This window comes from Lucilia cuprina, chromosome 6, assembly GCF_022045245.1.
Source record: "Lucilia cuprina isolate Lc7/37 chromosome 6, ASM2204524v1, whole genome shotgun sequence".
Lineage (NCBI taxonomy): Eukaryota > Metazoa > Arthropoda > Insecta > Diptera > Calliphoridae > Lucilia > Lucilia cuprina.
This window is the reverse complement of record NC_060954.1, coordinates 20,653,440-20,670,763: the sequence shown is the minus strand read 5'-3', so window position 1 is coordinate 20,670,763 and position 17,324 is coordinate 20,653,440. Positions and strand designations below refer to the sequence as shown.

At 30.3% G+C, this 17,324-nt stretch overlaps 1 protein-coding gene across 3 annotated transcripts in view; it reads left to right on the top strand.

Annotated features, from left to right (window-relative positions):
* LOC111681511 (nephrin) overlaps window positions 1–13,297 on the top strand; it is a 41,894-nt gene extending 28,597 nt beyond the window's left edge. Inside the window, exons 2-14 of one of the 3 annotated variants that reach the window (XM_046953385.1) lie at window positions 8,345–8,836; window positions 8,904–9,077; window positions 9,137–9,290; window positions 9,355–9,491; window positions 9,564–9,863; window positions 9,992–10,282; window positions 10,355–10,657; window positions 10,728–11,009; window positions 11,072–11,353; window positions 11,422–12,009; window positions 12,089–12,300; window positions 12,471–12,833; window positions 12,903–13,297. In XM_046953385.1, the coding sequence (XP_046809341.1) occupies window positions 8,345–8,836; window positions 8,904–9,077; window positions 9,137–9,290; window positions 9,355–9,491; window positions 9,564–9,863; window positions 9,992–10,282; window positions 10,355–10,657; window positions 10,728–11,009; window positions 11,072–11,353; window positions 11,422–12,009; window positions 12,089–12,300; window positions 12,471–12,833; window positions 12,903–12,911 (3,587 nt within the window). In that variant the 3' untranslated portion in view covers window positions 12,912–13,297. Of the gene's footprint in view, window positions 1–8,344; window positions 8,837–8,903; window positions 9,078–9,136; window positions 9,291–9,354; window positions 9,492–9,563; window positions 9,864–9,991; window positions 10,283–10,354; window positions 10,658–10,727; window positions 11,010–11,071; window positions 11,354–11,421; window positions 12,010–12,088; window positions 12,301–12,449; window positions 12,852–12,902 lie in introns of those variants that run through there. The other 2 variants (XM_046953384.1, XM_023443310.2) reach the window with 2 other exon arrangements.
* The last annotated feature ends 4,027 nt before the right edge of the window (window positions 13,298–17,324 follow it).

The window sequence follows — 17,324 nt, the reverse complement described above, 5'->3', positions numbered from 1 at the left end:
TGTTTTTGCTTGTGTCTATTGCTATGGTAGAAACTCTGGCCATTGTTTAAATCCTATTGAAAGAAAACATTTTTTTGATTTATTGGAAAATTGTTAAAATCAAAAGAATTTAGTTGTCAAATATAGATTTAATTTAAATGAATTAGTTTAAGCTAAACAAAGGAAATTTATGAATTTCTAATGAAATCAAAATATTTTTTTGATTAAAAATTTTTAAGTCTGCTTTTAAAAGGTATAATGTTTAAAAAGGGATTTATGTTGTTAAACAATTTGTTATTGTTAAATTTAATATAATAAAATATGAAACATTTTAAAAATACATAAGTTGTCATGATTTAACCCTTTATGGTTAAAGTTTTCAGCAATTTTTAAAATAGCAAACACTTTTCCAACTCTAACTAGAATTTATTAATTAAATTTTATAGCGGAATGAAATAATTTCATTGGAAATTTTTAAATGGCTTGTATTTAATTCAATTTAATTTTTTTTTCAAAACTGAAACAAACTGTCAATCATACTTGCGTTAAAATTGTTTAATAAAATTAAATTCCAAAAATTTAAGAAAACAAAATTGGGTTAAAAAAAAGTAGACTAAAATATTTTGTGAAAAACACGAAAAAGTACATAAAACATACTTTGGCATATTAATAATAAATTAAAACTAATTTAAAGATCAAAGTTTGTACAACAGCAAACAACACAATTATTATTGACTCATGCCATTGATTGTCAGCCTACAGTTAACTCAAGACAAGTCATCTCAACTCTACTGAAAACAAGACAGATAGACGGACGGTTGGGCAGACAATATTTTTGAATGATATTTCACTTGTATTCCAAAAATACCAAATAAAGATGCTGTGACTGCTAGTGTTGCATATATGTTGCGTGTGTGTGTCTGTTAGATCAAAAAATAAACACCAACCAAACAACAGTCAACCAGACAAACTGACTTTTTGTTTCTTTCTTCATTATCTTTTGTTTGAGGAGAATGATGCTTGAACACCAGCATGCCTACAACACCCCCACGCACTCATGCTCATGCCAGACTCAACAACAAGCAGAAAAAAAGTTGTAAATGAAGGTCTTAAATTATGATAAAAACCAAAAATAAAAGAAAATTGGTTCAAAAATAAATGTATGTATGTTTATTTAAAATAACATATGACTAAGATATTAACAGTGAATGGAAAAAGTTAATAGACAATTTAAATATAACATTTACAATTGTATAAATACTTCAAGATAAACTGTTCAAAATATAATAATTTCCTTTCGTTTTACATAGATGTTTAATTTATTAACATTTCATTTCCATTTATTAAAAGTTATATTAAAAACTTTATTTGTATGTTCAATTATGCGTGTAACTGTTGCTGTACTAAGTTATTGAGTAAAAGTATTTAAAACATTATTATGCAGGCAATCAATTTTTAATGGGATTCTTTTACAAAGGAACGAAAAGAACAGCTCAAAACTAAATACCATAAAGGGGAAAAAATCTCCAACATTTTGATATATTAACTAATTTAATTAATTAGCAACGAAACTTATTCACACACAACTATACAAAGCAGAACTCTGCAGATCGTGAAGCCTATATCGTTTTTTAGTTATTTTATAAATCTGGATATTTTTTTATAAGTTACAAAATATTAACAGAAAATTCTAAAGAGACTTTTCTTAGGATTACTTAGAAATATTAAAGTAATGTTTGATTTCTCTCTGCATTACTTGGGTTTAATTAAGGAATTTAACGAATATACAAAAAATGTATAAGTACATAATTTCTTTAAAGAAACAATTCAACTCTGTGTAGTAATGGGCAATACACATACATATATATAAAAATTTAAAAGCGTATTTTTAGATTACTCTTTAGATTACATAAGAATACCAAAGTAACGATTGATTACTCTCTGCACTACTTAGAGACAATCAAGGAACTAAAAGACTGTAAAAAATATTTTTCTAAAAAAAATTCAACTTTATGTAAAATTATTGAGAAAAAAGTGAAGTAATGGACAATAAACATACATATAAGCTAAAGTAAAGAAGTTGACTTACCACAAAGTTAAAAACTTTTAAAAAAGGAAGCAGCAATTTGTTGTCTTTAAGCACTTACATAAAAATTTTTAACAGTAAAAGTATTTAAAACATTATTATGCAGGCAATCAATTTTTAATGGGATTCTTTTACAAAGGAACGAAAAGAACAGCTCAAAACTAAATACCATAAAGGGGAAAAAATCTCCAACATTTTGATATATTAACTAATTTAATTAATTAGCAACGAAACTTATTCACACACAACTATACAAAGCAGAACTCTGCAGATCGTGAAGCCTATATCGTTTTTTAGTTATTTTATAAATCTGGATATTTTTTTATAAGTTACAAAATATTAACAGAAAATTCTAAAGAGACTTTTCTTAGGATTACTTAGAAATATTAAAGTAATGTTTGATTTCTCTCTGCATTACTTGGGTTTAATTAAGGAATTTAACGAATATACAAAAAATGTATAAGTACATAATTTCTTTAAAGAAACAATTCAACTCTGTGTAGTAATGGGCAATACACATACATATATATAAAAATTTAAAAGCGTATTTTTAGATTACTCTTTAGATTACATAAGAATACCAAAGTAACGATTGATTACTCTCTGCACTACTTAGAGACAATCAAGGAACTAAAAGACTGTAAAAAATATTTTTCTAAAAAAAATTCAACTTTATGTAAAATTATTGAGAAAAAAGTGAAGTAATGGACAATAAACATACATATAAGCTAAAGTAAAGAAGTTGACTTACCACAAAGTTAAAAACTTTTAAAAAAGGAAGCAGCAATTTGTTGTCTTTAAGCACTTACATAAAAATTTTTAACAGATACCCACAACTGCTATATATACAGATGTCAAAGTTAGAGTAGGTATTTCCATATTGTATTCCCACTTAAGTACAAGTTTTGCTATCTCAAATCATCTTCATATGAATGGTGGCCAACGAAAACAAAAAAACTAACAAACCAACGAACTAGCTCAACAGGATTTAAATTAAACTTTGTTTTCACAAACACTTACAAAAGCTCAAAGCACTCAACACACACATATATAAACACAAGTGAATTAAATTTCTTTCATTTATGATCCTCTTAGTCCATGTACATTTACATGTCTGTGTCCAACTGCGTTTATGCCAAAAAACCAACAAACAAACCAGCCAGGCATCTATCCACGTTCAGCCTGTTTTGCCTGCTTGTTGGGTTTGTTTTGGTTGCCTGGCTAGCGGTCTAGGTAAGTTGTTGTGTTTCTATGTGTAAACTTGTATAAGTTTCTTGATTACTAGTGAAATTAAGCGGATTTCCGGTGATATAAGTGTTGGCAGTAGTTTATTCGATGATAATTCAAAAAATGCACATACTCCATAGTTATAAACTGCTAAACTTGTACGATTATAGTGAACAACGAACGCGCTTATGTATGTACTTAGGTATCATGGTAATTTATTTTGGTTTATTTTTCTATTCCTTCATCCTTATGGGAGAGAGATGTTTATAGTTTAAGTTTAACAGTAAAAAAAATATATCGGGAAATAACCCTGTAAACCTTTAGATGTAAGAACATAATGTTTAATAGGTTTTTTTCCATAATTCTACCACATATACATATATACATACATACATACATACATAATTGATAAATGTTTTTAATCTAATTTTAAATCGGTTAAAATAAGTATTTTTAAATGTATTCTTTTTATTTTGTGTATAAATGTTCGTGGAGTTTAAGAAACTACAAGAAATACATATAGAGAAATCAATTGTATGTAATACAGACATCTTCTCTTTTAAAACTAAAATACACTTATTTTACTAAGTTTTTTTTCTATTCATAATCAAATAATTTCAAGCTGTGTTAAACAAAAGTTAATAGTCTTATTTTATTAAGCTACAACCACATGACAGAAACTTTACTGAAAAAGAGAAATTAAAATAAAAATCTTAATATAGCTGTGTCCATCTGTATAGCTAGTTGTCTGTCCTTAAACATTTTCCTATTTTTACACTTACGCAAAAGGGAAATACGTACATAGTAAGTAAATGCAGTTGTAGGTAGTTTATTTTATTTTTACACCTTTGTTGTTGTTGCTGTAATGGCTGTTAATGGACACATTGAATTGCTTACTTCCCTTTTTTGTTGCATCTACATACTCACATATGAACATGTACTTACATACATACATATGTATTTTATGTACTTAAAACATTAATAACCATTATGTCCTGGCCCAAAGACCATTCATTCATACAAACATATATTAATACGCATTCAAGTTCTTAACTTTAGAAAAAAAAACAAGAAAAAATAATAAACAACAACAAGCAAAAAATAATATAAAAAGAAGTTATAATCTAGAGAAGTAATGGTAGAGAAATGGTGTAGCTTAATACATGAGACCATTAATGAACCAAAAAAATGTAGAGAAAAAAGCAACTTACCAACAACTCAAGTAAACTAATAGTTTCAGTGGAGTAGAAAAAACCACTGGGCTTAGGGTTTTTTGTTTAGTTTTCTTAGAGTTGTAGCCTCATACAAGACATTAACTCATTTTAAGAAGAAGAAAAACTGAGCAAAAAAACAAAAAAACAGGCTGATATGAAATAAAAATAGCCATGGCAGGAAGATTTCTAAATATTCATTAACAAAATTAAAAGTTTCATTATATAAGTATACACACATCTAAAAGTGTAGTAGTATGTTGGAAACAAAAAACTACTAATATCAAGTTAAACCACAGCAATAATAACAACAACGTCCACTCATTTTATGAATGAATTGACTGAAGTTAGTTTTTTTAGGGAGTTTTGTGTGAGTTTACACTTTAACAAAGATAAACATTATATGACTATAATACCAAGTTTTATGAAAATAAACTGAAAGTGACCATTAGTGTGACATCCGGTGTGTTATTACCATACCAACTCTACATACATACACTTCCATATACATACTTATACTATATAGTGCATCCATTTACCACTTTTTATATGCTCAACTGCCTGTAGTTTTTTAATTCTTCTTTTAAGATTTTATTTCATTTAAAGTACTTTTTGCAGGATTTTTGTATAGTCCCAACTTGATAACTTGACTACCTTAAAGTCACAATAATCGTAGTCATATGTAAAATGATTTATTGTTTTTTACTCAGATTTCTTCTTTGCAAAAAGTACTTTACTTTAGTTTCTTATGTTGTTCTTTATCAACTTCTTGTGTTCCTTTATGGGGGGATTAAAAGTATTTTCAATAGTATTAGTTTGTATTGGTTGAATATTTGGCATATACCAACTACTTAGTTGTTGTTGTTATTCTTAAATACATAAATTCTGGATTGTTTTTTTATAAAGAAAGAGAAAATAAATCTGAATATGTCGTTAATAAAATGAGATATATTTTATTAAAATCGTAGAATAAATATTGATTTTATTTAAAATTGATTAATGGTTTATCTTTTAAATTGAAAATTAAATTTGGAACTAAATGTAGATTCTTTTTAAAAAGTCAAAATTTAGAAAAATTAAAATTTTTTATTTAAAAAAATTCATAAAATAATCAAACATACGCTTAATTAAAAATTCATTTCCTAGGTCACAAATTACTATTAAAATAAACAATATTTTTATTAAATCAAGGCATAATTGGTTAGGTTATAAATATTAAAAAAAAATTAAATAAAATGTTGACTTAAATAATAAATGCTATTTTAAGAAACCACTTAAGTTTGTATACAAAATAATAAAATTTAATTTAATTAAAATTGTTCGATAGATTACAAACCTTCTCAAGTTTCTAAAAAACACTACATTCGTACAGGAAATGTTTGAAAAATCCTTATATTTAATAAAAAATTAAACAAAATGGAAATATTTTGACAAACTTTTGAAATATTTTTTAACAATATCCATGGTGTGACAAACCCAAAATGTCAACATAAACCTAAAGTCCTTAATATAAAAATTGGTATAGTGGTTTTAAAAAAACTAACCTCTAAACTAATGACAAATTGATTATAAAGTTTTTGCCTAGCAAGATGTAAAACTTTAAATCTTGTTGTTGGCATTTATTTGCCAGATAATTTTCTGGTAGTCCACTTCCTGTATTTTTCTACAAAACTTTTAACCTTAATTTAATAAATAACAAAAATAAAAAAACACACACACACACTATTGATGAAAGTTGAGTGTTTTTTTCTGTCTGTGGTTAAGGATCAACTACAAACAATTTTCTAAAAAATTTTCAGTTTAAATGGTGGTGACTTTAACAAGAAGTTATATGAAAAACATAGAGAAAGAGAAAAAAAGGTAAAAGAAACAAGACTTTAAATAAAATTTAAGTAAAATAAATGACCAAGGAACCATAACTTGGGATATAACAACAACAGCAACGAGTTTTAAAAGTAGTTGTCATACAAACATATGTATGTATGATTGTGTGAATGTTATTTATGAATGAATTTGTAAAGTAAAGGAAGAATGAAGCCGTTCAAGTGTTTGGGCTACAAAACATTTCTTTACTGATTAAAACTATACAAAATTTCATTTAACTTTTTGCCTTTAACTTGTCACACTTGAAGGAGTTTTTTTCTCTTAAAAACAACAACAAGAGTATAATGACAACAAATCATCATGAAAGTAAACCACCACCCTTATCATTTTTAAAAGAAATAGGGGGACAAAAAGAGTCTTTGAACTAAAGATGCCATTAATTGTTTTAATAAAAACTTTGACCATTCCACAAGAGAAAAGAAAAACAAAAATATTACGTATTTCCTATTTTTTGTGGAAAACCAACATCGTTTGGGTAATTTTAATCAAATTCCTTTACATTCATACTCATCGACATCATAAGTATTCATTCATTAGAAGTGGTTACTATATTCATATTTCTATAGATATAGCACAATATGTAAGTATGTATTTGTGTGGTTGTGTTTATGAGTTGTGGTAGTAGCAAAAATGACTAAAAGCCCATTATTTATTACACACATACTCATACACGGTTAACCCCTCAGCCAAAAACGTATAAAATTTGTTACTCTGAGTGTGTTGATTATTGTATTAGTTGTAGTTGTTGGTTTTGCTATCCTATTGTATTTTAAGTTCTCTAAAGATGACATTTTCATTAGTGTTTAGCCATAAATTTTAATACTCAACGGAAATGTATCGTGCCGACCAAATGTAAGAGATTGACCATTAAACTGAGGCTAATAATCAATTAATCCATTAACGTTGTTCAACATGTTTTACTCGTATACACTTGTCCCTTGAAAAAAAGATGATATATAAACAATTTCATTAATGTTATCAATGAAAATGATTTTAACAATAAATTTGTTTTATATTTGTATTAATAAGGAAGCAGGAGTAAGAAGAGGCTTAGGTGTAAAAGTAAATATGCATATTATACTTATGTATGTATATGTAACTGACTGAAGTCATGGGAATAAATATATTTTCTTATCAATGAATAATTTTTTCTTGGTTATATGTATGCATGTATGTAGTTGTAGTTTTGTCGAAAACCCATACACACAAATGCATTGAGAAATTGATTATTTAGTGTGTCTCTTAGGACTCCCTTTCGTCTCGACCGATTTTCAAGTTTCGTAGTATGCTAATCAATACTATGTATTGTTGTTGTTGCTTGGGTCACCTGAATGAATAAATAAATGAATGGATGACTAAACGATTGAGTAGGCTGAGAATGTCTGGGCAGATAGAAAGAACACAATACAATACAAAACTTGTGCAACATTACAATATTATTTGTATTGTGTTGCTGTTGTTGTTGTCTATATTTAATTTGTCTATTAAGATTTGTTTTGTTTGTGTGTATTTGTGTGTTGTATCTATTTGAATTGTTGTTTAGTGTTAAATGTTGAAAATTAGTTCACAAAACAATCTTAATTTACCCAACAGACCTTTTAAATGTGGGTGTCTATTTTTTTTTATAAATTTTCTTAAAACGTTTCGGTACAAAAAAGACACAAACACTCACATAAGAAAAAAAACTGAAAATAAAATACATAAGAAATCGAATAATAACCGTGGGATGATTAATGCAATGTGGAAGACAAGTTAACATGTAAATTTCAAAATAAAGTGGGTTGTCACCAAAGTAGTTTTTTTACTTGTACCCCACTAATGAATTAACAATATGAGTTTAAACATTAAATTTAGTTATTAAATAGCAGTAGGTAAAATTTGAAAATGTAAACAGATATTTATATTTCTATAAAATAAACTTTAATGATTTCTTTTTATTTCTTTTCTCCATTTACAGTCATTCTATTGACTTCGGCTCAGTCATTGTCTGCAGTACAAAAGTTTCGTGTGACGCCACATGATTTACAAATTTTAGAGGGTACCGACACATTGCTGCGCTGTGAAGTGGCCAATCGTGCCGGTCAAGTTCAGTGGACTAAAGATGGGTTTGCCTTGGGTTTCTCAGCGGTTATTCATGGTTTTCCACGTTATTCGGTTTTGGTGGACGCTGTAAATGGCATATATAATTTGCAAATCAAAAATGCTTCCCTAGAAGATGATGCTGAATATCAGTGTCAAGTTGGTCCAGCTGCTGGTAATCCTGCCATTAGAGCCAATGCCAAATTAAGCATAGTAGCTGCACCTAGTTCGATAGCCATTGATGGTTATGCCCCAAATGCCAAAGTTGAGGTAGTGGAAAGACAGAATCTTACACTCAAGTGCATAGCCGAGAATGCCAATCCAGCAGCGAATCTAATATGGAATAGTAATAATGTACCTTTAATGGGTGGTAAGTTTTTAGTTTTAAGAACGCATTAAGTATTTGAAGAAGATTTTAAATTAATGATGTTTTACAGTTAAACCTCATGTTGAGATAACTGAAAGTGCCGCCAAGCGTTACACTACCATATCCACAATAACCATACAGCCTAAAGCTGATGATGATTTTAAAGATTTTGCCTGTGAGGCAAAACACAAAGCTTTGCCACCTGATGTTCCCATGCGCTCATCCATACAATTATCTGTGTTGTGTAAGTTAAATTAAAACAAGTTTGTGAATATCTTAAATTGAAATCAATATTTTTAATAGATCCTCCTGGTCCTCCATTCTTTGAGGGTTATACTCAGGGTGAAACCTTAAGAAGAGGACAAAATGTTAAAATCGCTTGTCGTAGTCGAGGAGGAAATCCACCTGCTCAATTAGTTTGGTATAAAAATGGCGAACCCATTAGCTCTCCTCAGAGGTAAATTAAGATAGGAAATATATTGAAAATGACCTGTAATTTATAAAATTTTTATTACTCTTAGAACATCGGGTCGTTTGTCGGAGAACGTTTATAGTTTTATAGCTGAAGACTCAGATAATGGAGCAAATTTAGTGTGTGAAGCTAAAAATATTTTATCAAATACTGCCTTTAAAGCTGAACTAAATTTGACTGTATTGTGTAAGCATAATGTCGGGAATAGTCAAAGGGAATTTTATTAATTAATTAAGAATTTTTTGTTATTAAATACAGTTGCCCCCAAAGAAGTTACCATTAGTGGCGCTACAGAGGCCAAAGTGGGAGACTTTGTGCAATTAAGTTGTGTAACAGCACCCTCCAATCCACCAGCCCGCATAAGTTGGTCCTTAAATGGACGTCCGCTTAGCAATTCAACATACAAGACGCAAAAAAGTGTTGAAGGTGGTTGGTTTAGTACTTCGAATGTCTCCATAAATATCGATGCCAACTCGCGTACATTTGTAGCTGTCTGCCATGCTCTTAACGTTGAATTGACTCAAAATGTTGTGGGTTCTCACAGTGTTAATGTTTTATGTGAGTGTTTCTTACATTAAATAATTGAAAAGTAAAACGAATATATAATTAATGTCTTGTTTGTTTGTTTGTTTGTTTGTGTCTCCCCTTTTATTGTGTTATTCAATTGTATATTATGCAATATTTAGATCCACCCTCACCACCCTTGTTGACGGGCTATAATGATGGTGATGTCATCACCTCAGGTTCTGTTAAGAAATTACAATGTGCTTCGTCTGGTGGCAATCCTCCACCCTCGTTGATATGGTATAAAAATGATAAGAAATTGAATACCCAAAGTAAAATCCAGGATTCTAAAATCTCCTCCGAATTGACCATTTTGGTAAATTCCTCCGATAATAATGCCATTTATAAGTGTGAAATTCAGAGTCCTGCTATTGAAATACCACTGTTTGCGACCAAAACTTTAAGTGTTCATTGTAAGTGAAAATTCATATTGGAAAATTTGTAAGTGCGTGTTTAACATGCGTGTTTCCTATGTTATCTTCTAGTTCCCCCAGAGACAGTGAAAATTTCCGTTGAACCTAAAAATTTAGTACCTGGCATAAGAGCCAAGTTGATATGTGATTCCAGTTCAAGTAATCCACCAGCTAAGGTTTCATGGTGGAAGGATGGCATACCCGTGGAAGGTGTTAATCTCTCAACTAAACCGGGTTTATGGGGTGGTTCAGTGTCTACACTGGAGGTGTATGTAAATATTACTCAAGATTTGGATGGCATTATTTATACATGTCAATCTATAAATGAGGTTTTGCAACGTAGTGTTCATGAAACTGTCAGTTTGGATATATTATGTAAGTGTCAATAGACAAGGTTTAAGGTGGAACCATAAAGGCTTAAACAATATTTTCTCAAAAATTCTAGATCCTCCTAAATTTGATAATCCTCAAATGTCCTCCTACATGGGTGTAGAGGGAGAGCCTTTGCGTATTGAACTTCATGCTAGCGGTAATCCCATGTCAATGTCATACACATGGACTAAAGACGGTTTGCCCATAATGAATAATGCCCTTGGTCAGCGTATCATATCCGATGGTTCTACACTTAATATTAATAAACTCTCACGTAATGATGCCGGTAGTTATATTTGCGAAGCTATGAATTCCCAGGGCACCGCCATTATGGAAATACAAATAGTGGTTGAATGTAAGTTGTGTTATTGCAATGGTAGGGCACTTGTAGGAAATTAATATAATTTGAATTTATAGATCCACCTTCAATTGAATCGGTAACTGAAAATTCCAGCTTTGCTGAAGGAGAGGAAGCAGTTTTAGCTTGTAATATTTTAGCGAGACCCTTAGCAGCCGAACATGTCACCTGGATTAGAGCCGGCTATGACATGTCACAGAGAACCAGTATCACTTATGACAATGGCACTTCGTACCTACATATCAGCAATGTTCAACGTTCGGATATTGGTAATTTTACTTGTGTAGTGGATAATCAAAGAGGAGCTCCAGCCCAAAGAGATGTTTTGTTGGTGGTGCAATGTAAGTTCTTTTATAACTGGAGAATAAAGTAGGTTTTAAGCATCACAATTTTCATTTATTTTATATAGCTGCCCCAGAGTTGGATCATTCTCCAGCTTTTACACGGTTTGCTTCGCGTATGGGTGATAGAGGTCGTATTGTTTGTCGCGCTGTAGCGGCACCCCAACCTAGTTTCGTCTGGCGTCGTAATGGCAAAGATTTGAAGATGCGTCGTAATAAATTCAAGGCTTTAGATCGTAAACTCAATGCTTTAACATATGAGTCATCGCTAATGATTGAAAATACTTCAGCCGATGATTATGGGCAATATGAATGTGTGGCTCGTAATACTCATGGCCAGGCTAGCTCTACATTGGAATTTTCAAAACCTATGAGACCGGATACACCTTTGGATATACAAGTGAATAATGTAACCGACAATGGAGTGGATTTATCTTGGACTCCTGGTTTTGATGGCGGTTTACCCGTCTACTATCGTTTGAGATTTAAAATATTCAATGAAGATAAATACAAATACGTGGATGCCAAACCTGGAAGTATAAATATTACAATTGATGGCTTAAAGGCAGGCAGTACATATGTGTTTTCTGTGATGGCCGCCAATGAAGCGGGTGGCAGTAAATTTTTACCCGACATAAAGCTAACATTAACAAAAGGTACGTAAGGAGGTGAAAAAGAAAATATTGTATTGATTTTTAATTGAAATGTTTCCTCAATTAATTTTATTTGCTACAGGATCCCAACCTTATTCAGCGGAACTAAATGAAAAGGATGAAATGCCCAATATGATGATAATTGGAATAACATCGGCTGCCATGGGTTTGTTGATCCTAAATGCTGCCCTGGTGGCCTGGTTTGTAATACGACGACAGAATAAGAATTCAACAGAAACTGAAGCACCTAATGATGATGCTTATTCTAAAGAAGATAACCAATCTGTTTATAAGGTATGTTAAGATAACACTCTTTAATAATAACTGTTGCTAATAATAACTAATTGATTAATTCCTTAATAAATAAGTTTAAATGTATGTTGTCTAACACTGGCTAACTTTTCTAACCTTTAACTGTGTTTCTGATTAAATTCTTTTCACAGTTGCCAATTTCTGCTTTGCAGGCCGATGTCCAAAAACAAGCCACCTCCACTTATCTGGTAGAAAATGTTGACATCATACAATCAACTGCCTATCCACCAAAATACCAAGAGAGTTCCATGTGCAGTCCGCCTTATATGTGTAATCCAGATTTTACACGTACTCTACCCAATCCCAAGCGTCACAGCAACCGCAGTGGCATGCCAGAGCCCACACGTTCCAAAGATGATCACATGCTCATGTCCAATGGCATGTACATACCCTCGCCATCGCCTGCCTCTTCGCTGGTCATCAAGGGCAGTTATATATCTTCACCGTCACCGGCTCCGCCACCAGATGGCTCGTATTTTAATATGAGTGACAAGTACATCTCGTATCCACCTGTGGTGAGTATACGCGTTTAGCATGCCAAATTGTAAATATTTTGTATAAATACTAAAGCGTGGCTAATTTAGGCCTACTGAAGCTGATTTAACCTGCAGCAGCAGTAGAGTCGTCATTCATTGCTAATGGCCCGCAACTCTCAATACCATTAAGGAAACTCATAGAGCTTCTCTCGATTACTAGACTGACTGATGAATGTTAAAACACAAAACTTTAACTCCAAAAGAAAAAAAAACGAAACGAAAAACAATTCAAATCTTAAATAAATTTAAAAATATTATAAATAACGACAAAGCAAATCAAAAGAATCAAAACACAAAAACAACAAAAGAATCGAATCAATTATAAATGTACAAACGATACGAATTAAATTCAACAGAGCGGGAACTGACGGGCCCGTGTTTGAAACCCGTTCTATATATACAAAACAACAACACAAACAACTAAAAACAAAAAGAAACATATTCAAAAAGTTTGTGCTTAAGGCTGTGATAAAAACGAAGAAGAAAAATTCTTGCTTAAATGTTTTCTGGAGACTAGAACGAACAATCATACCTGCTGCATGGTTGGAACTTGAGGAACAAGTGCCGTTGGCACGCAAACTAAAAAGGCGTCATCAGCAGCACTTTACCTTAAAACTTACAAAACACATTCACACAAACGCTGTTCTCCACCAAACGAATGTTTTCAAGCAATCATCCAATTTGATGATACAGATGGTACATAATACACCACTATAACCAATAGATGAATGTATGGTTGGAAGTTACAAATATACAAAAAAGTGATCATCAGTTTTTTGCTGTTCTACCAACAATCACTCATCAATCATGCTCGTTTGGTGTCTTGCTGTCCTCTTACATTTAAGCAGGTTTCTTTTTCAAAAAGTAGTTTTATATTTTACAAAAAAATAAAAAAATATTAAAATAAACAAAAAACCTAAACCATAAGATAAAATTATAAGCATCTAAACGTCTAAGAACAAAATTAAAGTAGTTTTAAACACATTTTAGTACTAACGAAAAAAAAATGTAAAACAAGTATCTTCATTTTTAGCATTTTATTATAATTAACTCTTGAAAAATTATTCTTAGTCTTACAAAATCTATAAATATGAAAAATCATAAACATATACACATACACATAAACTGGTTCATATACACACTTGCTTACATTCAAGAATTGAATTACTGCCACAATCCCTGCAGTTCGGATAAACTATGCTTAACATGTTATTACGATTTCAAATGGACAATTAAATGTGTTTTTTATTTTGGTGAATAAAATATGGAGTTTTATTTCTTTACTTTTCTTAACTCAACATGTTAACTATTTATTGGCTAGATAATAAACTACTTGAAAAACTGCTGGGATTCTCACAATCACTTACTCATTCCATCATTCTCTCACTCTTTCATACACATGACAACAAACAAACATACATATACATATTTCATTTCCTTTTAACAGAATTCAAATTTAGATTTTTCTTCTTCCGGTTTAAAACTTTTCGACACTTTTTACACAAGAAAAAGAAAATATATATTAAATTAGTAAAAAATTAAACAAAAAAGAAGAGCGAAGAAGAAAAACACAAACAAATCTTGTTACAAAAAAGTATTTCAGTAAAAAAATATATATAAAAATAAATATTCAGAGAAATAAGCAAAACAAAAAAACAACAAAAGTTTAGTATAATTATATTTACAAAGAATTTTACAAAAAAAAAAAGAAAAAAACAAAACAAAAAGAATAATAACGTAACAAAATTTTAATTATTTTTGAATGAAACGAACTGAAATGAAAGAATATTTATTCCAAATATCCCTTAAACTCCTCATGCCTCAACAATTTTTATTTGATTTCTTCTTCTACTTTTAATTTAAAATTAATTATTTTTTTGTTTTAGTTTTTAGGTTATGAAAAAAAACAAAAACTACCAACAAGTCGTAAAATACATTAAATGAAAAATATTATTCTAAATACGTTAAAAAAAAGAAATATTTTGTTTGTTATATTTTTTAAAACAATTAAAAATCTCATCTCATACGTCATTAAGTAAATAAGTGCATAAGTAAGCAGAGTTTTTTTTTAGTTTAATTATTTTTAGTTTGTAAAGAGTAACAAATATAAGTTCATTAATTTATAATTATTATTTTCTTTTAATTGTACGTAGTATAACTTTTTTGTATTTTTTATAAATAATATCAATTTTAAGTTGAACACAATAATCTTTTCAGTTTTCCACAATTATTGAAATGACAATAAATTTGATCATTGGTACAAGCTCCTAGCAGCATAACATAACATACCAACCCACCCCCTCCCCACCACTTCAATTTCATATTCCACTCAACTTTTCCTTGACCGCTTTCCTTAAATTAAAAAAAAAGAAATTTAAATATTGTGTTGTCAAGTGTTTCATTAATTATGGCCGTCAGTGTAAATTAAATTTAATTATAATTGTACAGTTTATATACATAAATGCATTCGTACGAGTTTAAGTATAAAGAAAAATATTTCCAATTTTTTTAATAAAAAATTTTAAAAACACATTAAAGAAATTATAAAATTAAAAAAAAAGAAAGTTTGTTTTTTTTTTTTCATTTTCTTGCTTCTTTTTGGCGTTAGTTGTATTTGTAAGTATGTATGTCTGCGTTAAAAAAATCATTAATTATTTTCTGCTGCAATATGTAGCAGTTACTGCAACAGTTTATAGGAATAAAGAAAATATAAAATTACATCACTTAATTAGTAATTAATGTTAATCAGTTTTCTTGGGGTTCATTTTCCAAATTAGTGGCGGCAAATTCAATTGTTGTTGCCCTGAGCTTTAACGGTTTTAACAGAAACGCATCTCTATTTTAAAGTTAATTAAATGGTCATTAATGGCAAGTGGTTCGTTAGCTGGCTGCTACTTGTCTATGATTAAATACTGTGTCCCTGTAAAATTGTTTTCTTTCTTAAGACAGTGACCAACAAATTTATTCATATTTTTCCAACATTCACAAGGAAATTAAGAAAAGTATAAAAAATGCACCATTTAAACTTGAGATATTCTAGGCGAGGATCACAAATGCACTGGTGGTGGACTTGACCCAAAACTAATTACTCTGTAAAATGATGGAATTACATGGTCCCAAGTAATGAAGGCTTTTTACCATTAAATAAAACTACTTAGAGAATTATGTAGTCCAATTATGTTTGAAGTTTTGAGATTATTTATTCCAATAATTGTGTTGGAAGGAAGATTTATCTACATCAAATCCGAAGAAATACACCTAGGTAGGTCACTATCAGAACTGTTGTGTGCTATTTTTCATGGAAAATGTTTGATGTTTTAAACACGGTCCGATGTTCAGAAATTAAGAATTTTAATCAGTGTTCGTGATGGATGTCAACGAAAGACATATCTCTTGGCTCTTTTGTTGGCTACTTCTCCTGAGTGGCCTGGTACCCATACCATGTTAACATTACCTTTTGGAAAGTATTCGGTTAGAGCTATCCTAACATATAGTTCCTTATCTGTCGGATACATATAATCCCAAACATTCCTCTTATATCTAAACGTTTACCATATTTGTTTTAAATATCACTGCAGTTACTAAACTTCTATGGTCTGTAAGAAGATTACCGATCAGCTTACACAGTACTAACTGCAACATTCCAATCTTTCTTATTGTATAGGTATTACTGTTTTCATAATTTAATCTAGAGATCTGATCGCCTTTGAGTAATGCTACCTTTATAGACACCCTGCGGTTACCCTTAAAAGCTTAAGTCGCAGAAGTTCGGAGTGTCTTAAACAAACTCGACGTCTTTGGTACTATAAATGTAAAATGCTAATCACTTTGTGACTTATCACTTTAGATGATCACTAAAAGGCCCCACTAGACTACTAAATAGAGACGATTTTGCCTTCGTAGATCGTTTCGAAGGGCTAAGCACTTTGGCTGTTGTACCAATAGCATCCTACAATATGGGAATGTGGCCGCAATTCCTTGCACTTTTCTGTGTTGACAGTCAAATTCCTCCGATCTGCACTACATCCTATTGATGTTTTTTAAAATGTTAGCTCTCCCTTTCTTTAAACATTGAACAATCTACTTTTTTCCCCCAGATTATCATGTGAATGTCTCGGACTGTAACACACCTTATGACATAAGTACTTTTGACAAATATATAGTTATAGCTTTGATACGAATTATGTATGCATATTTTATATTATACTCAGTTCATCGAATATCCGTAACACAAGTAAGTATTTGTAGTACATTTTTCATATAAATACATATGTATATGCTTTAAGGAGAAATAGATTTTTCCTCCACACATATAATGTGTTGATTCTTTTCAAGGCATGCATGAATAAATGACTTCTTTTTTAATCAGACTTTGTATATAAATTTTATATGAAAAAACTGTCTAATCAGAATATTTCATTTCATAAAATGTGGGCTTTTTATGCATGTTTTATTACTCGTAGTGCACAA